The 24,128-nt window shown below is 41.0% G+C and overlaps 1 protein-coding gene across 1 annotated transcript in view; it reads right to left on the reverse strand.

Annotated features, from left to right (window-relative positions):
• Positions 1 to 1,165: 1,165 nt before the first annotated feature.
• Positions 1,166 to 24,128, reverse strand: part of htatsf1 (HIV-1 Tat specific factor 1) — a 28,466-nt gene continuing 5,503 nt past the window's right edge. Inside the window, exons 3-9 of the mRNA XM_068050950.1 lie at positions 21,320 to 21,367; positions 19,287 to 19,441; positions 16,307 to 16,470; positions 15,008 to 15,107; positions 14,324 to 14,413; positions 14,067 to 14,204; positions 1,166 to 1,805 (exon numbers count right to left, since the gene is read on the reverse strand). Of these exons, the coding sequence (XP_067907051.1) occupies positions 1,395 to 1,805; positions 14,067 to 14,204; positions 14,324 to 14,413; positions 15,008 to 15,107; positions 16,307 to 16,470; positions 19,287 to 19,441; positions 21,320 to 21,367 (1,106 nt within the window). The 3' untranslated portion in view covers positions 1,166 to 1,394. The remainder of the gene's footprint in view (positions 1,806 to 14,066; positions 14,205 to 14,323; positions 14,414 to 15,007; positions 15,108 to 16,306; positions 16,471 to 19,286; positions 19,442 to 21,319; positions 21,368 to 24,128) is intronic.

A 24,128-nucleotide genomic window follows, 5' to 3' on the forward strand; every position in this document is an offset into this window, starting at 1 on the left:
GCTACCTCTGCCCATCTGATTTTTCCAGGCTATATGTAGGTTAAAATCCCCCATAATTATTGCTGGACCTTTCTGACAAGCTGCCTTTATTTCTTCCTTTATACCACATCCTACAGTGTGGTTAGGTGGCCTGTACACCACTCCCACAAGTGACTGCTTGCCTTTATGATTTCTCATCTCTACCAAAACTACTTCTACATCCTGGTCTCCTGAACTTAGATCATCCCTCTTTATTGTACTAATACCATCATTAATTAACAGAGGTACCCCTCCACCTTTTCCCAGATTCCTGTCCCCCCTAAATGCCATGTACCCTTCAATATTCAGGTCCCATCTATGTCGTCCTGCAGCCATGTCTCTGGAATGGCTATCTGATCGTACTTATTTATTTCTATTTGCGCCCTCTGTTCATCTGTTTTGTTTCAAATGCTACGTGCATTCAGATACAGAGCTTTTAGCTGTGTCCTTTTATTAATTTTGTAATCTCTAGCCTTATCAGTTGATTTACTCTTAGATTTGTACACTCTGTCCCTTCCTGTCACAGTCTATCATTTCCCATATTAATACCTTTCTCTCTTGCCTTGTCTCTACTCCTTGATTTACCATATCTTCCCAAATTTGATCCCTTGCCCCCACTATTCAGTTTAAAGCCCTCTCTACTTCCCTAGTTATGCGGCTTACTAGCACACCGGCTCCAGCTCGGTTCAGGTGTAAACCATCCCAACGGTACAGCCACCACTTTCCCCAGTACTGGTGCCAGTGCCCCATGAACCAGAACCCACTGCTACCAAACCAGTCTTTGAGCCACGCATTAATTTATCAAATCTTATTTGCCCTATGCCAATAGAGACTGTCACTGATAGACTGAGGCGAATGCCACGCAGTCAGTTTTGCATGCTGCTGTGGCATCCCACACAATTAGAGTTTGTTAAATTTGCTGTTCAAAATTGTATGAAAAATGGTCACCTGGATAACATAGCTGACAACCGCCTGCACCCTGTGAACTGTACACCGAGACGAGACACCACTTTTTCAGGCAGCAAGGGAGAAAGAAAGAAAAGACTGCAAGAAGGAAATAAAATCGAGAACTGTTTGAGAGATTTCACTCCAGAATGCATTTCTAACAAAGGTGAATGGTTATTGAATCAGTTGGATGAGATGGTAATAGAATGGTTAAGAGTTTATCTCAAATATACTCCGAGCATACAACAGTACAATTCTTTACAAATACATATTTTCCATCAAATGTTAACCATAGTAAAGAAACATCTTTCAATTTACAGCATCTGTCAACTTGGCAATTTAAAAAATTGCACATCTGAATTTCAGCCACCATAATATCTCAGAAAAAAAGGGTTTTTAAAGCAGTCATTTAAAAGCAAGGTCCCACTAACTCATGGCTCTTCTGGTTCATCATCACTTCCCTCGATGCTGCTGTCTGTTGATACATTTTCTTCAGCTTCTTTCACTTCAGACACAGAATCAATCATATCTTGTGGTTTACTTTCCTCTGAAGGCACTAAACTGTTCACTGATGATTTTCTATTGTCCTCTGAAGGCACTACACTGTCCACTGATGGTTTTCTATTGTCCTCTGAAGGCATTACACTGTCCACTGATGGCGTTCCATTGTCCTCTGACAGTTTTGTACTATCCTCTGGAGGAGATGAGATTTCCACAGAAGCTTGGCTGCTTGCCTGTGTCGTCTTCTGCCCATCTGTAGATTTAACTGTGGATGAGTCAACTTCCAAAAATGACTCCCATGATTTTAATCGATCCTCTCTTTCTTTTACAGTTTCTTCAATCTAGGAATTCAAAATTATATTTAAACAAGTTTTTTTCTTTATACACAGTAGTTCATAAGCATACTGTCCTGTTAGAAATAAGACTAAACATTTTGTTGCTTGGATCAGACAGAAACAGTAGTCCTACACCTTTCTAGGATAGGTAGTTTTACTGCAAGATGCTTCAATCCATGTATGTAAAAGGATCAGTGTATTATATCCCTTTATTTGGACAAACATGTTCTACAATGTGCTGTGCAAGTAAATGTTTTGACTAGAAAGGCCCAAATACCCTTCTTGAGCAAAGTAATCCTCAGTCTTTGAATAAAGTTTGTCTCCCTCTTGTCATTAGTTTAACCCAAGAGCAGCACTCCCAAACACATGAAGTTTTTATCTATAACAATTTTAAACATGTTACCGCTTGAATTCCACTTGTGGCATATTAGCAACTGACTTTAATCTTACACCTGCACTCATTCAAAATCATGAAATCACCATAATGGGCCACCAAGTTCCACTTTCTGTTCACAAAGTAATACCCGAGAATAAGTTATACTTACCCTCGAGTACCTATTGTTAAAACACTGGCAGATAGGTCACAATGTTCATTTCAAAATGCATTGAAAGTCCCTACATCAAATATCTTAATTACATCTTTATACAAGATTTGCTTACAATACCTACAAGTGCCACTGATGGTGGTGTTCTGTGTTGATGCTTAGCTCACACTGAACTGTACTAACACCCTAAGCTGCTATTTTACATTGGAAGTTACGGTCTACGTGCAGCTCCACAGAGGGATGAAGTGACTGCACCAATATACCTGCAATTTCTTTGGATTGGTACATCAACAGCAATGCAATTTATTTAAATTATGCTCTTTCAACATTTAAACTGATTTTATATTGGGGTATGCCATCTTAATTCTTCTGGCCTATCCAACACTACTCATTCAACCTGCAATCTCTAGCGCACTCACTACAACTGAGTAAATACCTTTGCTCCTTCCCACCATAACCATTTTTGAAATTTCCTGATGCTCTGCTAAATAGTGACTTCCTCAATCGATTGTTATCTAGTTACTAGCTTTCCAAACCAACCCTCCACTTCCAACTACTGCTGGCTTTGCGACCAGTACCCTCTCTACCAAAGCAGCCAGTGAACATTCTCCGTATCTACCACCTGAACATTAGGCTACTATTGCAACCGAGTCACCTGGGCAGCAATGCCACAGGAGATCAACTAGTTCCAATGCTGCAGCTGGTCCCTCAATGGCAGTGGTCATCTTTGTTCTATTAGCTCCCACTGCCCACTTAAATACTTCCAAGACAAAGCACTGAGCTGCTATTTTACAAAAACCCCGCCCTCAGGAAACATGTTGGGACAGTGTAAAAAAAAAGTCTGTCTTCTGACTATTAATAGGATCAGAGGAAAACACATAATAAAACGTGTGTGTCAAAGGAAAGGAGACACTGTCCACTCCCTAGATTGATGTGTACTTTTGAACAGAGGCCACAAGAGTTAACTGTTGTCCTGCAAAATAAATCAAGTTGTCTTCACCTCCAGCTCTTGGAAAAACTCCAGAACTACCTCAAGTGGAAATTAAGAGTGTGCCTACACCCTTGATACAAGCTGATCACCACTTTATGAGCAGGAATGCATCGAGACAAAGGGTACTTGTTGATGCAGCAGATTACTAGCGTGTTATCAGACCACACACATGCTTAACCTTACAAATTTAAATTTTGATCGACTGAAGTGCTAGGTAGGCTGCTCTACCAGCTCCTTCCCCTGCAGATGGGTATCTCATCTGTCACAGGCAGCACTTAATTGTGGGGGAGGTTAGAGTCAGAGTTCTACAGCACAGAAACAGGCCCTTTGGCCCACTGTGTCTGTGCAGCCATCAAGCCTATCTATTCTAATCCCATTTTCCAGCACTTGGCCCCTAGCTTTGTATGTTATGGCGTTTCAAGTGCTCATCTAGATACTTCTTAGATGTTGTGAGGGTTCCTGTCTCTACCACCCCTTCAGGCAGTGTGTTCCAGATTCCAACCACCCTTTGGGTGAAAAAAAGTTTTCCTCAAATCCCCTGCCCCTTACCTTAAATCTATGCCCCCTGGTTATTGACACCTCCACTAAGGGAAAAAGTTTCTTCCTATCTAACCTAGCTATGCCCCTCATAATTTTGTATACCTCTACCAGGTCTCCCCTCAGCCTTCTCTGCTCGAAGGAAAACAACCCTAGCCTATCCAGTCTCTCTTCATAGCTGAAATGCTTCAGCCCAGGCAATATCCTGGTGATTCTCCTCTGCACCCTCTCCAATGCAATCACATCCTTCCTAAAGTGTGGCGACCATAACTGTACACAGTACTCCAGCTAATAGGTTGTCAAGAAGGTATTACTTTGTAGTACTCTGTTTTCCTGAGGAATGGGGAGCTCTAAACGGGATAACTCGCTTAGCAGGTCGAGCTGAAGTCTGCATAAAAACTTGGGTATTGTGAACTACAAACATAGCTACAGAAATTAGATCTAAAATTCTTAAATAACCTTTCACTTGTACAACTGCCTGCATATAAAGAGAATATCAGATTCTGGAGTACAGTAATAAGTTGGAGTTACAGATTGCTCTCCTTTCAGTTGCCTCTAAAAATAGTAACTCCTGTTTGGATTGTAGCTGGGGCTTCTTGCAACTGACTACAATGCTCTGAAAAGAACTGGGACCAGCCCTGTACTTGGGGATAGCATGCTGATTGAGTGACAGTGGTCTTGCTTTTCATAGCCATCCCCGTCATAGCACATATTCTGCTAGTTTTTCTTGAAGGCTTCCAGACAAAAATACCTTTCCTGTTTGAAGGGTTGTCATAATAACTACTCCTACAGTTTCCATGATAGAGCTATTACACCAGAAGTTATGGATTGCACTGTCGAGTTTAGGGCATTAAACCACTACTGGGGCAAAATAAATTTGAACAATGGCACAGGTCCTGGAACTTTGTGACTTGCTTGTAATAAAACGAGGCAGAACGATTTTTCAGCGAAGGATAACAACACTTTAATGCATGTCTAGGTTTGAGGAAACCAGATGCCATTATTCAAACTAGGCTGCAGTTCCAGTGTGTGAAATTAAAAAGAAAATGTTCTCCACGCTGAACTACTTTGAAAAAGCTAAAAATTGTATTTCATTGAAATTTCAACAGTGGATCACTCAGAATAGAACTGAAGACCAACATGAAACCAAAGTGGTGGTGGCTAATGCTTGGACTTTGAAAACACAATTTCTTTCAATTTATCACAAAGGTTGATCACTTATATGAAGATCTAGAAAAAAAGGCCAGAGGGCGGCACAGTGGTTAGCACCGCAGCCTCACAGCTCCAGCGACCTGGGTTCAATTCTGGGTACTGCCTGTGTGGAGTTTGCAAGTTCTCTCTGTGTCTGCATGGGTTTCCTCCGGGTGCTCCGGTTTCCTCCCACATGCCAAAGACTTGCAGGTTGATAGGTCAATTGGCCATTATAAATTGCCCCTAGTATAGGTAGGTGGTAGGGAAATATAGGGACTGGTGGGGATGTGGTAGGAATATGGAATTAGTGTAGGATTAGTATAAATGGGTGGTTGATGGCCGACTCAGTGGGCCGAAGGGCCTGTTTCAGTGCTGTATCTCTAAAAAAAAAAATCACTGTAAAAGCTGAGTTGAGGAGAGTCAGAGGATGAGTCATCAACTATACCAGATACAGAACTGAGAGAAGAAAATATAGCCATAAGCTGAGCTACAGTAGACAACCGATATGTTCAGAAACATAACAGTGCCAAACCATAGCAATCGTTTTTATAGTCCATGGAAAAATCTTTCACCAAGCTGCTTAATGGCAGAGTTCAGGGGTGCACAACAGAACTAGTGGAATGGCACTTCCCTGGGCTTTGATTCTCTTTTAAGAATTAATTGGATCATAGAATTTTACAACACAGAAGTAGAGCATTTGGTTATCGTCCCTGTGCCGGCTCTTTGGTAGAGCTATCCAATTAGTCCCACTCTACTGCTCTTCCTCATAGCTCTGCAATTTTTTCCTTTTCAAGTATATACCCTATTCCTTTTTAAAAGTTATTGAATCTGCTTCCACCAACCTTTCAGTGCATTCCAGATCACAACTTGCTGCATAAAAAAAAAACTCATCTCTCCCTAGTTCTTTTGCGAATTATCTTAAAACTGAGTCCTTTGGTTACCAATCTTTCTGCCACTGGAAATAATGTATTTACTCCATCAAAACCCTTTTGAACAATTAAAATCTCCCCTTAATCTTCTTTGTTCTGAGCAGAACCACCCCAACCTCTCCAGTCTCCCTATATAACTGAAGCCTTGCCTCCCTGGTACCATTCTAGTAACTCTACTCTGTACCCTAAGATCTCAGCATCGTTCCTATACTGTGATGCCCAGAATTGAAAACAATTCTCCAGCTAGGGCCTAACCAGTGATTTATAAAGGTTTAGCATAACTTCCTTTTTTTAAAAAAAAACTATCTGCTGTGGTTTATAAAACAAGGATCCCAGAAGGTTTTCTAATTGCCTTTTCAAAAACAAGGTCAATTACGGAGAAACAAGGGCGAGTTAGCTCAGTTACATTGGGCAATTACATAAAAAGATATGACAATATATAAACTATTGCAAACATTTAAAAGAAATAGCTCATAATTCCCAATGAATATTCACTCCCTTGACAAATAAAATCTCAACTGGAAAAGTGGTCCCATCTTGGCTAAATAGAAATATTGAGAAAAACTACAACAACTTGCATTTATAGGGGGGCTTTAACATAATAAGACATCCTAAGGTGCTTCACAGGAGCATTACGGAACAAAACAGGCACCAAGTCATAAGAGGAGGTATTAAGCCAGATAATGAAACGATTGGTCAAAGAAGGAAGTTTTAAAGAGCGACTTAAAAGGAGGGAAGAGGTGCGGAGAGAAATAGGGAGGGAACTCTGGAGCTTAGGGCCTAGGTAGCTGAAAGCACAGCCGTCAATAGCAGAGATGAAGAAATTTGAAAACAAGGATGAAAATTTTAATTTAATGTTCAGGCATTACTTGACCGGGAGCCAACGAAGGCCAAGTGAGTACAGGAGAGATGGGTGAGCGGGTCTTGGTGCTGTTATGACTGAGGCGGGAGGTGTGCACGGTCTTTTCTAGTTCCACTTCTCTACAGGTCACAACATATATATTAAATGCTTACCCAGTTACCGATGCAGTCAATCATATACCCTATATCCCAGAATAAGATACACGAACCAGGTTTCTTTAATAAACAGCAAAATTAACAGATTATAATAAAAACAAGACTGATCCAGTAACGAAGCAAAGCATTAACAGATTGAAATATGAAAATTCCTTTTTTAAATACCCCACACACAAACTCTCTCACATACTGAAAAAAAATAAAAAAATTCTCTCTGCAGAGGCCTTTAGAAAAGACAAAAAAGAATACTTTGGGCAAATACTTGCTAATTCTAGAAGAAAAAAAAAAGATCTTTAAGGAGGTCAGTTGTCCCTTTTGGTCCGACGTCTGGGTACACGGAAACGGGTCACTGGGATCTTTTCAAAAGCAGTTCGTTCTGGAGCTGTCCAGAATTCGTCTGGTAGGCTTTCCAGGAGAAATGTGTTATCAGGGGTTTCAGTTATCACACACTGGATTCACAGGGTATTTTTCCCCAAAGAGGTAGAGAAAGAGGAGCTGACACTCTGGATTTCTCAGGGTCTCAGAGGTGCAGGAAAGATGAGGTGGGGGTTTCTTTTTAGCAGGGTACAAAAAAACTAACTGCTTTTCAACACTGTCCACACCCAACTGAATCAAAACAATATCTTAGAAGCAAAACCAATTCCTGACCCTCATAACTCTGGACATGTCACTTCCCTGTAAACATTTTCCCCAAGTCACAAAGCTTTCAGTTGTTTATTAAGCTTAAGGCATCTGATATCCAGTATAGGTTTGTTGTCAAACAAGACTATGGCAATAGTACTGAAAACCTATGCTCCAGAACTTACCGAGCCCCTAGCCAAATTGTTCCATTACAGCTACAACACAGGCACCTACCCGGCAATGTGGAAAATTGCCCATGTATGTCCTGTACACAAACAGCAAGACAAGTCTAACCCAGCCAATTACCGCCCCATCAGTCTACTCTCAAGCATCAGTAAAGTGATGGTAGGTGTCGTCAACAGTGCTATCAAGCGGCACTTGCTTAGCAATAACCTGCTTGCTGATGCTCAGTTTGGGTTCCAGCAGGGCCGCTCAGCTCCAGACCTCAGTACAGCCTTGATTCAAACATGGACAAAAGAGCTGAACTCCAGAGGTGAGGTGAGAGTGACTGTCCTTGAATCAAGGCAGCATTTGACTGAGTATGGCATCAAGGAGCCCTAGCAAAACTGAGGTCAATGGGAATCAAGGGGAAAACTCTCGGCTGGCTGGTGTCGTACCTAGAGCAAAGGAAGATGGTTGTGGTTGTTGAAGGTCAATCATCTCCGCTCCAGGACATCACTGCAGGAGCTCCTCAGGGTAGTGTCCTAGGCCCAATCATCTTCAGCTGCTTCATCAATGACCTTCCTTCAATCAGGAGGTCAGAAGTGGGGATGTTCGCTGATGATTTCGCAATGTTCAGCACCATTCGCAACCCCTCAGATACCGAAGCAGTGTAGAAATGCAGCAAGACCTGGACAATATCCAGGCTTGGTTTGATAAATGGCAAGTAACATTCGCGCCACACAAGTGCCAGGCAATGACCATCCCCAACAAGATGAGAATCTAACCATCTCCCCATGACATTCAATGGCATTACGATCAGTGAATCCCCCACTATCAACATCCTGGGGGTTACAATTGACCAGAAACTGAACTGGAGTAGCCATATAAATACTGTGGCTATAACAGGTCAGAGGCTAGGAATCCAGCAGCAAGTAAAAACTCCCAACTCCTCAAAGCCTGCCCACCATCTACAAAGGCACAAGTCAGGAATGTGATGGAATACTCTCCACTTGCCTGGATGGGTGCAGCTCCAACAACACTTAAGAAGCTCGACACAATCCAGGACAAAGCAGCCTGCTTGATTGGCACCCCATCCACAAACATTCACTTCCTCCGCCACCGATGCACAGTGGCAGCAGTGTGTACCATCTACAAGATGCACTGCAGCAATGCACCAAGACTCCTTAGACAGCACCTCCCAAACCCGCGACCTATATCACCTAGAAGGAAAAAGGCAACAGATGCATGGGAACACCACCACCTGCAAGTTCCCCTCCAAGCCACACACCATCCTGACTTGGAACTACATCGCTGTTCCTTCACTGTCGCTGGATCAAAATTCTGAAACTCCCTCCCTAAGAGCACTGTAGGTGTACCTACCTCACAGGGTCTGCAGCAGTTTAAGGAGGCAGCTCACCACCATCTTCTCAATGGCAATTAGGAATGGGCAATAAATGCTGGCCTAGCCAGTGACGCCCACATCCCATGAATGAATATAAAAATCAAAGTAATTATATTAGATTAAAGGAAGAGACTTACAATGTTGCCAAGAACAGTAGTAAACCTGAGGATTGCTGACTTTTTTTTAAAAAAGCCCTCCTAAACAATGACACAAAATTGATTAAGAGGGGAAAAATGAGTACAGACGAGCAAGAAATATAAAAACAGATTGTCAGGGTTTTACAAGGTTTTAAAAAGGAAGAGATTAGCAAACTTAATAAGGAGGCAGGGACACGAGAAATTATAATGGGCAATAAGGAAATGGCAGAGACATTAAAAGAAATATTGCAATAAAAGCAAAATACTGTGGATGCTGGAAATCTGAAATAAAAATAAGAAATGCTGGAAATACTCAGCAGGTCTGGCAGTATCTGTGGAGAGAGAAATATTCTGCCTGGCTTCAAGTAGAAGACACAAAGAACACATCAGAAATTGTGGGAACCAAGAGTCTAATGAGAGTGAGGAACTTAAAGTAATATTGGCAAAGAAAAAGTAATGGGACTGAAAGCCAACAAATCCCCAGACCTGATGGTCTGCATCCTAGGGTTTTAAAAGAGGTAGCTGCAAAGATAGTGGTTTTGACCTTCCTGAATTCCCTAGATTCTAGAATGAACCCCATGGCCTCGAAGGTAGCAATGTAATACCAGTGTTCAAGAAGGTGGGAGAGAGTAAACAAGGTACTCTAAGCCAGTTAGTCTGACATCAGTAGTAGAGAAAATGCCAGAATCTATTAAGTGTATGGTAACAGGACACTTGGAAAATCAAAATATGAGTCGACGCAGTCAACACAGTTTTATGAAAGTGAAACAGTGATTGACAAAACTATTAAGAGTTTTTTTTTGAGAGTGTAACTAGCATGGTAGTTAAGGGAGAACCAGTGGATGTAGTAAACTTGGATGTTCAAAACGCATTCGATAAGGTGCTACACAAAAGATTGTTACACAAGATAAGGACTCAAGGGATTGCAGGCAATATTGGCATTGATTGAGGATTGGATAAACAGACAGAAAAATCATTTTCCAGATGTCAGGCTGTGAACGAATGGAGTGCCACAAAGAGCAGTGCTTGAGCCTGTGCTATTTACAATCTGTATCAATGAGTTAGATGAGGGATCTAAGTGTAATGTATCCAACTTTGCTGACAATACAAAACTAAGAGGGAAAAGAAGTTGGGAAGATGAAGTACAATCTGGGGAATTGTGAAATTATCAAGTTTGGTAGGAAGAATGGAAAAATAGAATATTTTTAGAAGGCAAGTGACAAGCAAACGTTGGTATGCAGAGGAATTTGGGGGTCCTTGTACATAAACATGCAGGTAAAAGAAGCAATTAGGAAGGAAAATCGTATGTTATACTCTAACCCTTTGCAATAAAGGCCAACAGTAAGGAAATCTTGCTGCAACTATATAGGGGTTTGAAGAGACCACACCTGCAGTACTACCCTTACCAAAGGATGGACAGACTTAGCTTGGAGGGGATGCAACAAAGGTTCACTAGCTTGATTCTTGGGATGAGAGAACTGTTCAATGAGGAAAGATTGAGTAGAAGGGGCCTATGTTCTCTGGAGTTTAGAACAATGAGAGGTGAGCTCATTGAAACATATAAAATTCTTAAAAGGCTTGATCAGCTAAGAAATTGTTCCCTTGGCGAGTGAGTCTAGAAATAGGGGGCAGAATCTCAGGATAAGGGGACAGCCATTTTGGACTGAGATAAGGAGAAAAATTCTTCACTCAGAGGGTTATGAATCTTTGGAATTTTCCATCGCAGAGTTGTGGATGCTTAATTAAGTATATTCAAGATTGAGACAGATAGGTTTTTGGGCACTAAGGGAATCAAGGGATATGGTGAGAGGGATGTAAAGTTGGGAGCTGATGTAGAAGCTTAGCCACAAATCGTGTCGCATGACGGAGCAGGCCTATTCTTGCTCCTATTTATGATGCTGAGGTTCAACTTATCCTGTCACCTTCAAAGATCTGTGTATGTACACCCCAAGTCCCTTTGTTCTTGCACCCCCTTAAAATTGTACCATCGAGTTTATATCGCCATATAGGAACAGTTTAGACTATTTAGCTCCATGAGCCTGTTCTGTTGTTCAATGAGATCATGGGTGATTAGTGACCCAGCTCCATATACCCAACTCCATATACTCACCTTTGCCCATGTCCCTTAATACCTTTGAATAACAGAAATCTACCAATCTCAGATTTAAAATTAACAAATGACCCAACATCAACTGCTGTTTTGCTGAAGAGAGTTCCAAACTCTACCACCCTTTGCGTACAGAAGCGTTTCCCAACTCCTAAAAGGTCTGCCTCTAATTTTTAGGATATTCCCCTAGTCAGAAAATTCCCGATCAGTGGAAATAGTTTCTGTCTATATACCTTTTCAGTTCCCCTTCATATTTTGAAAAAATGATCAAATCACCCCTTAATCTTCTAAATTCCAGGGAATACAACCATAGTTTGCGTAATCTCTCCTTGTAATTTAACCCTTGGAGTTCAGGTATCATTCTAATAAATAATAGCGTAGGTCAGATGGTTTCACAGGTCGGCGCAACATCGAGGGCCGAAGGGCCTGTACTGCGCTGTAATGTTCTATGTTCTAAATCTATGCTGCACTCCCTCCGAGGCCAATATATCCTTCCAATGGTGTAGTACCCAAAACTGAACACAGTGGGCTGAATTTTGTGTAGAAGGCGGGGCTTCCGGTGCTGGGTCAAAAAGCCGTGGGGAACCCCGCCTCTGCCTTTGCATGCCACCGACCTGGAGCAATCCTCCGGTCTTTTTAAACTAAAGAATCACAAGCTGGGATCCCCGTCGCTTTCAATACAGGGATCCCGCCTCCATGAGCTTCTGGCCAATCAGAGGGCCGGCAGCTCAGCAGCACCACCAGGAGCGGTGGCCACTGCTGGTACTGCAAAGGCCTCGGACCCAGGCCCAGCACTGGAACACCGGACAAGAGGTAGGTGAGGTGGGGTTGCTGGGGCCAGTCTGGAAGACCCCAGCGAGGAGCTGCAGGCCAGGGGGAGGGGGTACCGGGGGTAAACTGGTTCCCGGATTGCCCACGGAGGAGGGAACCCCCCGACTTTCCAAAGCCTCCTATAACAAGGCAGCCTCCGCATCGGCGGAGGCCCCTCCCCGCAGCTGCTGAGATCCCAGCAGCTGCAGGACGAGGCCCTTAATTGGCCACTCAAGGGCATCAATTGGCCTCTGGGAGGGAAGGCTATTGTTGGCCTACTGCACCTATGGGAAGATTACTTGGCGACAGGCCCTCCACCCCACTGCTCCCCCCATCACGATACTCTGTGACCCCCTTGCCTCCAACCCTGCCTCAGGCGCCACACAGTATTTCACATGTGGTCTAATCAGGGCTTTGTACAGCTGAACATGACTGCTACCCCCTTGTGTCCTCGTCCTCTAGATATGAAGACCAGCATTCCATTAGATGTTTGATTATTTTCTGCACCTCTCCATGACATTTTATTAATCTATACATGTGGACACCTCCACCCCCACCCCCCCAACCCCTTCATTGCTTCTTGCTTTTCACAATTTAGGAAATACTATGAACCATCCTTTTTAGGTCCAAAATGAATGACCTACATTTACGACCGTTTTGTCCCTTCAACTTAATTTATTATCTTTGTAATTTTATGCTTCCATTGACATTGCTTACAATGCTACCATCTTTGTCATCGGCAAACATATATATGTGCCTTGCTATCCCACCATCCAAGTTGTTAATAAATAGAGTGAATAGTTGAGGCTCCAACACAGATCCTTACAGGACATCACTTGTTACATCTTGCCAATTAGAGTACCTACAATTATCCCCACTCTTGTGTCCTGCTGCACAGCCAATCTCCAAACCAGGTCAATAATTTGCCTTCAATTCCATGTGATTCAACTTTGGCTAATAGTGTCTTATGAGGGACTTTATCAAATGGTTTCTGGAAGTCCATACAAATAACATCCATCAATATTCTCTGCCTGCTACTTTAGTCACCATTTCAAAAAAAAATCAAATTCATCAGGCATGACCTACCCACTACAAATTCATGCTGACTCTCTGATCAGCTGAAAATTTCCTCAGTGTTCACCATTCCATCCTTAATTATGAATCTAAATTTTCTGACAACAGATATTAGGTGAACTGGTCTATAATTCTCTGGTTTCCCCTTCTTGCCTTATGCTTAAATAGTGGAGTGACGTGCAACTTTCCTAATTTTTCTTCTCAAATGTTTCATTTTACACATTTCTAGATTTAGTTTCTTCTGTGTCTGTCAGTCTGTGCTCTCTTGAAACCCATCATTCTCACTGTTATCTATATTGCCAAGTCAACCATGCATCTCTACATGAAAATATTTTTATCTTCATTTAAAATCCAAGCCTATTTGCTTAAGTCAATAGGCAAAAATGGAAAGTATCTTGGATGTAAAATAGTGTACAGGATAGTTAAGTCTCAAAGTAACTGAAAAAAAGCTCAGCAATTCTGATGTGGTGCCATGGAACTCATCTTTCTATCATTTATTAATCAGCTTAAGAGTTTTTAATCCTATGGGAAGACTGCACAGAAATGTTTTAGATGCTTAGAAGTTGCAGTGATTGGGTTTGGAGCAATACTCTAAATGTTGCCCAATTATGTTTACAAGATGACAAATTACCTGATCCAATGAAGAAAGTACATTTACTGCATCATTCAAATCAATAACAGCTCAACAGAAATGATTGAAAATATGTTCCCAAGAACCATTTCATTCCAATCCTTCTTTCATACCTGGTAATCTATGATACCATCCCATGCTTCAGCAGTTATTTGGCGTCCACCAAACCATCTTCCATTAAGCATCAATATACACAAATCTGCTTGCTCTGGTTCTTTAAATGCCACAGAGGCCACTCCATTCGGGTGTCTCTGGAAATTAGAGAGAACAGATCAGCGTTAAAACGCTTCTGTACTTTAATAATCCGCATAAATGACCCATGTTATACAGAAAATAAATCTGACTTTTTTTGAACAGTAAAAATTCTTACATCAAATAGAAGTACTTTTTTGACTTGACCAAATTTTTCACATTCCAGACGAACATCATCTCTGATCTCATTCAAAATCAACGGATCCTCCTATAGTAAAAGTTTATTAAGCCATATATGAGCCATATTATTCAGAGTGTAACATTTTGTCATGCTAGTTTGAAGAGCATTAACAACATGCATGTGTACATACCAAAGTTGACAAAGAATCGTACAGTTCCTGGTTTGGCAATTTGAGATGGTTAAACTTTCAGTCTCCTAACCAGACCATTTGATTAGATAAGTAGAATTGACATTGGATATGACGAATTCTCCTGTTGTCACCAACTTATTCTATTAGCCAAAGATTAGTGTAAGACAGATTCAAACTGAACCAGTTTGGGATGAAAATTCGGATAAAAACAGCTGCAAAAAACACAAAATTCTGAGTCTTTAAGACTACAGACGCTCCTTTGCAGATGCACAAATTTTACAGCTGTTGAAACAGTAGGGGAGATTTGCTGTGCCTATTCTCGTGTAGATAATTTTAAGATAACCTTTGAAACAATTAGATCATAATGTGGTTAAAGCAAAACATAATTATGATTTAATCCTGATTCAGAAATGGTACTGATGGCTTTGAACAATACAAAGAATAAATGTGAACAATACATCAATGCGCAGACCCTCTGTGCCTTGACTTACCTCAAAATCCTTTGGATGAAACATGTTCTTAAGAATTACAACCCGTTCGCATCGTAATCGCGAGCTGCCAGGTTTTCTTTCTGGTCTCCAATCCAGCTGCCTAACAACAAGGAGGTTGTCAACAGAAAGCTCCCTTTAAATTAAAAGCCTATAAACAGGCAGTGTTCTGTATCCACAGGAATCCACACTCCAGACTAACTTTATGTGAAACATATGTTATTTGAGACAAAGAATGATAAACATTTACTGGCAGATCTTCTTTGGTGGTGTTCTTGGTAAATTGGAGGGTGACATTTTATAAGAACTGGAGTATTATATCAACGCACAGTTTATTATTCTGCTGCTGTGCATTTGTTACTAACTTTAAGACCAAGCTATTTGCTATAAATAGGCACATGGTGAAGTGAGTCAAAGGATAACACTGGAAATGTTTCTCTGTAGATTGGCAACCTCTTATAAATTCCCAGCTCTTTCCCAAAGCCAGAGGAAACCTGGAGGAAATTTCTATTTCAAACTGATTCAATGCCCATTAAGCTTGAATGCTGCTTATTCATTGAGTGCAGCAAGAGGTGCTATCTTTAAACCTACACACAGGGAAGAGCGGAGGGATGGGGGGGTACAGTGAGTTAAATGGTTATATTGGCAGGCCTGCTGACAATTTAGGGAATGAGTCAGAGCAAGCGCTTTGCACTGGCTACGCACACAGGGAAAAGGGACAGAGATACATTGCAGTTTGTTAACTAGCCAGTTAGGTCTAACCAAATGAGAGGGAATTCATTCATTTTGAGCCCAGGACCTATAAGATTAAACAGCTGACTAGGAAACATTAAGTCAGCTCGTTAATAAGGTTAGTGTAGCAAATTATTATTTTGTTCTCAAACAGGATTATTAGAATTAAGGTTAGATCTGATTCGATGATTCATGAGGTTGAACTGTTGTCTGTAAACAACTCAACATGTATCTGATCTTATCTCACTAAAGTATTTCTCTGTCTTTGGAGAGACTGGAGAAGCACACAAGGGAGCAGATCAGAAAGACAATATTCGACCTGGAGCATAAGGGTTCCTATTTTTACATTCCCCGGTAAAACTATCATACAATTAAATATTAGATAGTACGGGCACATTTCTGAAGGATAAAGCACCTTTTACGGCTATATGGCTGACTTGGAACTCTGGGTGTTGATAACATTCAGCAGCAAACCTCAGATGGCTACTACAGTAATTTAGTTTCATATTATCAAATTTTAAAAATGAAAATAAAGTTGCCCCTATCAGGCACAATTGGATTTTAACATACTTCTTTTGCAGAAGCAGCTTCTTCTTGTAATCTTTGCTTTTTTTCTTCTTTTTGCTGGCATCATATTGCCCTTTCATTTCAAATTTGGCAACTTCTACATGCAGCTTGTATCCCCTCACTTCAGTTTCATCCAAAAATTTGAGAGCAAGGTCAATAGATTCTTTCTGGAATACAAAAAAAAAATTGTAACAAGAATGCAAATTGTATGTTAGCCTTTTATTATAAAGGGATAAAGTCTTGATGAGACTACACCTGGAGTACTGTGTATGATTTTTGTCTCCTTACCCAAGAATTGCCTTAGAGGGCTTGCAGCGAAGGTTCACTAGGCTGATTCCTAGAATCAGAGGATTGTCCTATGAGGAGAGATTGAGTAGGCTAGGCCTATATTTAGAATTTAAAAGAATGAGAGATGATCTAATTAAAAGTATATAAAATTCCTAAAGGGCTTGACAGGGTAGATGCTGTGGGGATGTTTCCACTGGCTGAGGAGTCTCGAACTGGGGGCTGGTGGGTCATAGTCTTAAATTAAGGGGTTGGCCATTGAAGTGAGATGAGGATGAGAGAGCAGTGGATGCTCAGTTGTTCAGCATATTCAAGAAAGATCGATAGATTTTTGTGTACTAAGGGAATTAAGCGATATGGGGATAATACAGGAGTTGAGGCAGAAGATCAGCCATGATCTTTTTGAATGGTGGAACTGGCTCAAAGGGTCAAATGGCTGACTCCTGCTTCTATTTATGTTCTTAAAGGAGAGCAAGACAAAGCGACTTCGAGAGGGAATTCTTAGGGCGTATACAGATGAAGGAAAGGCTGCTAATGGTGGAGCGATTACAATCGAGGATGCACAAGAGTCCAGAATTAGATGCAGCACAGAGATCTATGGGTTGTAGGCCTGGTGGAGATTAGAGATAGTCTCAAATATTGCATTCAATGATAATGCTAGACATAAATAACAAGTGGATTTCTTGCAACATTATTGACACTGAATCTTTGGATATGGTAGAAGTTCGAGAAATCCAGTGAAATGGATTTTGATTTTTTTTATCTAACCTAATCAATACAAGTAGATTTAATGGCTGCCTTTGGATTTTAAATTTGTCAAATCAACAAAAGCATGTTTGTTCCAACAAATATCGAAAGTCTGCAACTAAACAAGGGTTTCAACAGATTACTAGCTGATATCTGATATCCCAGGACATTGCTCACTAAGTCAGAAAATGCTCATTTAATATCAAAAGCATTGTACCAAATGATGCACAAAGTAGATACAGGGAAGCTGTGTCCCTTTAAAGTCAACTTGTAAAAGCTGAGGCCCACTGCAGCCTAATTGCAGAGACATCCTGAGGCCAATTAGATTGGCAGGTAGTGAATGTCTGGTTGCTACCCAAGGTCATAAGATAACTGGCTTTTTATTAATATAAATGTTTCTCATCTGTAAGTCTGATTATCTGAAATATCACAAATTCAGTTTAGTCTGAAGCTGGTTTAATTCAGTCATTTTCAGGTTTGACAATATTTACAAAGAAATCAGGTGTAGATTGTTGGTGCAATAGTACACCTCTTCATTCAAACACACATTTCTGCTTGAAATTTCTCACGCACTCCAGTTCCAATCATAGCTGGAAAGTTACAGTATCGAACTGTTTCTCAAATGATTCCAAGAGTTTTGCTTCCACTACCCTACCCAGAAGTTCAGACCATGTTTATCTCCCTTGTGAAGAACCTAACGTCAGTATTAAATTTGTTTTCAATACGTTTAACCTGAATTTCTCAAGCCACCCACATGGTTTAATTTGATGTAATGTTATAGATTTACCTTTTCTACACCATTTACTAGATTATCCCACCAGATGACCCCTCTCTCACCTCTTTTCATGTCTGTAAAGCCTAAGTTTTTCCATGTTTTAAGCAGACTTTAGCCTTCTGATACCATAGATGGGAATGGAGACTCATCTCTGCACCATCCTCGGGCACCTTGCTTGTGTGGCCAGAAACAGTCACACTACTCCAAGTGCAGTCCCAAATATTCTAACAGTTTTAACCATCACTTTCTTTGCCCTGTATTCTGCCCTGGCTACATAGTTCAGAATTCTCTTGGTCTGCTGCACACTGATCAAACATGTTGACTGCCTATTCCAGCCATGACTATTCATACAATATTTGTGACCATTTTCTCTTCCTGTGTGCAGCATTTTACACTTGTATTAAATCTCATCTGCTATCTTTCCACCTGCTTGCATATTTTGCTCAGATTCCATCTCCCCACCAAACCAATTTATTATTTTCAAATCTGACCAGTTTGCTTTGAGCTTCCGAGTCAAAGTCTTTAAAGTTTAAATTTAGAAACAGTAGGGGTCTAGCTAGCATCAACCTCTGTGGTACTCCATTCAGAGATTCAATCCAACCCAACTTACCATTCAGCCAATTAATTATCCAGGTCTGCCTTTACTCCCCATCATTTCTGGCTCAATATAACAACCTTTTGCATGGAATTTCATGAAAGACATTTTGTAAATCTATATACATGTCATAAAGTACTGGATGCCACTTCCTCAAAAATGCCACCTGGCAGGACCTTCCTGTTCTCCATCCAGGTTATTTAATCTTTACTAGTTTAGCATACATGTAAACTCAAGTTTACTCCTAGTAATTAACTATCATTTACATACCCAGTACTGATTTCTGATTTGACTATGTTTTCTGAATTGAAATCAACAGGTCCACTGGATCTTTTTTTAAATCCCTCACCAGTTTTAATAAAGGGACTGCATTTGCCTGGTTAGGATCTCCATCTGATTTATGGTAAAAGTCCTAATTTGATCACCAGTCTTGCTAATGACTTCCTTGTAAATACTTGGTGGAAATAATGAGTTAGTTTAAACTAGATAATTCAAATCAGGAAGAGTCACATTTTAAATACCGTAGCAGCAAATATCACAACTAAATTAAATTTCCAGTCAATGGTCAAATAGTTGTGTACCTTTAGGTAGCAGCAGAGACCATCTCCCTTGAGATTTCCATCTTTGTCCTTGTACAATTTAATCTTATACTCTTCTGTTTCAGGGTTTTGCATGATGATCCCAAATTTTGACATAAGCTCCACAAATTCATCATTTGTAATGTCTGGCGGTAACCCTGCAAATCAGAAATAACTAACTTAAACATAACAAATATCCAAAGCATCAAACTACTACTTCAGAACTTCAGGTGGGAATGAAGGTGTTAACTGTCCAAGAGCATTTCCCTTCCACCAAATGGCAATATATTTAAGCGCTATGAATAAAAAGCAATCATGCCAACAGTTTTGAGGTAAACATTGTACAAAAATACTTCTTGCAAGTAATCACATTATCATTAATCAAGAATAATCATCAGTTGTAGTTTGCAGCCCATCTAGAAGGTACTCCCAAGGTAAAAACAGCGAGGAAGATAATGGATGACCACCTCTTCCCTTAAAAGCAGCTTATGGAATATACAGGAAAAACTCTGCTGAAACATACCAGAAATAGCACTGAGTCAAGAAGCCGTGGATTAAAAATCCACTCCAAACTGGAGAACAAAATCTAGGTTCACACTCCAAATCCATACTAAAAGGGAGCACTGCATTGTTGGAGGTGTCATTTTTGATGATATACTAAAGAGGCCTCATCTGCCCTCTCAGATAGACAAAATGTACTCGTAGCACTATTATGAAGAACTGCAAGGGTGCCCCGATGTTCTGGACAAAATGTATGCTTCAACCATCATTAAAATCACATTGTCTTTTCACTATCACATTGCTGTTCCATGGTAGGATGTCTTACTGCAGTTATACAGGACCTTGGTGAGACCACATCTGGAGTATTTTGTGCAGTTTTGGTCTCCTTATTTGAGGAAGGATGTTCTTGCCATGGAGGGAGTGCAAAGAAGATTTACTAGGCTGATTCCTGGGATGGCAGGATTGATGTATGAGGAGAGATTGGGTCGACTAGGCCTACATCCACTAGAGTTTAGAAGAATGAGAGGGAATCTCATAGAAACCTATAAAATTCTAACAGGACTAGACAGGCTAGATGCAGGGAGGATGTTCCCGATAGCTGGGGAGTCCAGAACCAGGAGTCACAGTCTCAGGAAATGGGATATGTCATTTAGAACCGAGATGAGGAGAAGTTTCTTCACTCAGAGGGTGGTGAAACTGTGGAATTCTCTAACGCAGAAGGCAGTGGAGGCAACGTCATTAAACATATTCAAGAAGGAGATAGATATATTTCTTAATGCCAAAGGGATCAAGGGATATGGGGAGAAAGCAGGAACAGGGTACTTGATTAGACGATCAGCCATGATCTTTATTGAATGGCGGAGCAGGCCCAACGGGCCGAATGGCCTACTCCTGCTCCTATTTTCTATGTTTCTAACAGAGTCTCCACAGCCCTCTGGGGCAGAGAATTCCAAATAAAACATAAGAAATAGGAGCAAGTGCTCAAAGTATGGTCCGACCAGATCACTAGTTTTAGAGACAGCTCTAATGCTAGCTGCTGCTACAACACTGAACACCCTATTTAAATTTCGTACAGTGGACATTAGTCCAAAATCAAAGTGAAAAACTAAAAACCTAAAGGCACTTTGCTATGGAATATATTCTACATTTTCTTATAGCTAAGAAACACAATGTGTTCTTATTTTTGCTTGTAATTTTGTTTGTTAATACAATCAATTTGAAGCCTGAGGTATAGAGTCTGTCAGAGGGTTACCTGTTCATCAGTCAGAACAGTGTACCCATGATATTGCTAGTGGGTACCCAGTAAAACAAAAAGTACCCAGTGTTCACTCTGTTGTCTTTTATCCAAGACTACTTTGTATAGAGGGCCATACTGCAGCTCACATGGAATGGGGGCTTGCCTGGGAAGTGGACCTTTGAGCTGGACACGTTAAAAGTATCTGGAATTTACACAAATCATCATCATCTCATTACGGTGAAATCAATCATACAAGATTTTTAGTCAACTGACGTACATTTCCCAGCCCAGTACTTACCAGACACATACACACTTGTGTTCTTCTGTTGCTCGACGTCAATCCAACCTTTTAAAATAAATGCATTTTCACATTGTTAAATACGAATGAGACTGCATAATAACATTTTGTATATCTCAGCTACAAGTATTTTTTTACTAGCACAAGTTTCCTAAAGACCAGAGTAGCATGAGACTCAACAGTATTAATTTAGCAGCTCTACAATTTAAAAACATAAAATCCATTAATTGAGATGTTCAGTAGAATAAATGTTTCGTCAGTGACCAGCTTTGGTCACTTCACTTGCACAATATTGGTTACAACATCAAAACAATTATTTTTTGTTTTTCAAATTGCTCTAGGTGAGCAAATTCCATTTATTTAACAGTATGAAATATTACATGCTGGTAGACAATGTATTTGCCTGTTGCTTTGCAGAGGTTGTTCAATTAAACCTGCATCCAAGGTCAAGTGATAACTTAAAAGACAGCAACACAAAATGTGACAAGCCAGCCTCAAAATGATTTGCCATTGTGTGTTTTTCTAAAAATATTACCACTACTAAAATAATTACCAAGTCGCTGCTCCAAAAGTTTTGTAAGTTCAATACATCATCAGTAATGTCAACAGAGATAGTTGGTTGGCACGCTTCTATGAAAGATGATGGACATGCAGCAAACAATCCATTTAGGTGGGGTGTCTTCTCTTGATGCACCTTTGCTGATGGCTGTGAAGACCAATCTTTGAGGCAGGTTCTGCCATAAGTGCCACACATGAAGCTGCCAGGTGACGCTGTGAGTTGTTTTCAGCGTTGGTGCCTGTTGCCAAGCTGCTTTAGCCATTTGTCATCGTGGTAGTGCACACCAGTCTACAGGATGTGTCGTCATTTCCCTCTTTCGCCAGCTAGTGACTCCCAGGTGCGATAGTCGACATTTAGGGCCTCCATGTCACATTTGCAAGCATCCTTGAAGCGGAGCTTTGGGCACCCCACTGGTCATCTAGCCCCGGTTACCTCACCATAAAGGTGGTCCTAGGTTATGCAACCGTCTTCCATCGTGCAGACGTGTCTGATCCACTGAAGCCACTCCTGTTCAATTAGTGCCAACACACTTGGGAGCTTTGCCTTTGAGAGTACTGCCACATTTGTGATTTTGTCCTGCTAAGATATACCCATAATGCACTGCAGGCAGCAAAGATGGAAATTATTGAGCTTGTTTTACAGCCATACAGTAAGGTGCTGAGAACACAGGCCGTATAAACCATCAGCTTGGCCCTAAGGGTCAGCTTGATGTTACCCCATGCATATTTCAGCCAAAGGTGGTAGCTGCTTTCCCTATGCACATATTGAGCTCTGCATCAAGGGACAAATTGTCTGTCACCGTAGAGCCAAGGTAGCAGAATTTGTTAACCATTTCCAGTGGGGCGTTATTTAGTGTGATCAGGGACAGAGATGCAACACCTTGTCCCATAAGTAACAGTTTTCTTGACGCTTACAGACAAGGAGAACAAGTTACAGGTATGGGAGAGACAGTCCAGGAGTCTTTGTAGCCGAGTTTCTGTGTGAGCGACTAGCGCAGCATCATCAGCGAAGAGGAGTTCTCTGATTCGGACATGGTGTTTTTGTCTTTGCTTTCAGCCTTGATAGATTGTAGAGCTTGCCATCCGGCCTAGTGTGCAAGTAGACTCCTTCCATATCTGTAGGGAAGGTGAAGGTCAGGGGCATGAAGAAGATGCCAAACAGAGATGACTGGAATACAAATGGGATAATCCATCCTCAAGCACATAAGAAAGAACGTGCATTAATATGGCACGCTTCACGACACTCTGGTATTTTACAGACAATTCAGCAGTTTGGAGGTATAGTCGCTGTTGTAACGAAATGTGGCAGCTACTTTGCGCATAGCAACGTCCCACAATAGCAATGGGCCAGACTTTTCTGTCAGTGCTGAAGCAATGCCGCTTGCCACTGACCTCAAAAGAAAGCTGCCCACAAAGATCTAGTGATCTCTGTGGCATGGATTTCCCCTTTCCTGACAGCAGTTTAAAATCTGGCACCATGCCAAGGGGATCCCCAGGCGTTCAGCAGCAGTGATATTATCAAGCAGGGTAAACAGCCAAGTCACATTTACGTATTCTCAGACAGAAAACCCAGAAGTTAAAAACATTGAATCCTATTCATTTAATTTTAAATTTTATAGACAGCAAAATAAATGACTGGGACATATGAATGGGATTAAGGTACAAGATAAAATATAAATATACAAATTGTAAAAAAAAATGTTTTAAATGTGGATTTTATCATAATGGAGAAATTTGTCATTTAGATATGAGGGCCAATGAAGCCGTTTAGCTGTAGTTAAAAACCCAATTATACCTCAGTTTGCAAGTTGTAACTTAGTCTCACTGTAAAAACCCTTGAATAAGGGCATATGAGTGCAAGTTCCCGTCAGTTCAATGATTTCTAATTGATTGCAGAAGGGACCTCAACAGGACACACTCTGGAGAAGTATAGAATCCCGAACAGCAACTTCTAGATTGCCACGATTAACTGCACAGGTGCAGACTCTAGAAGTTGCTGTCAGTTTCACAGCAGTAATGACATTGCGTACTGACAGTTTCGCTGCCATTACTACTACAGCATGGCTACCCGACCTGAACCCAATAACACGGGTCGGGTCACTCTTCTGGGTCCGGCATTCGGGCTCGGGTTGGACACAGTGACAGCCAGGACGTCAAGGCGGGAAACACTCCGCACTAGTCTGCAGTGAGCGATTCCATCCAAGGTAGAGCACAACCTTTTCAATCAAGTTGATTATATTCCGGTGGTCGG

Source organism: Heterodontus francisci, chromosome 18 (assembly GCF_036365525.1).
Source record: "Heterodontus francisci isolate sHetFra1 chromosome 18, sHetFra1.hap1, whole genome shotgun sequence".
Classification (NCBI taxonomy): domain Eukaryota; kingdom Metazoa; phylum Chordata; class Chondrichthyes; order Heterodontiformes; family Heterodontidae; genus Heterodontus; species Heterodontus francisci.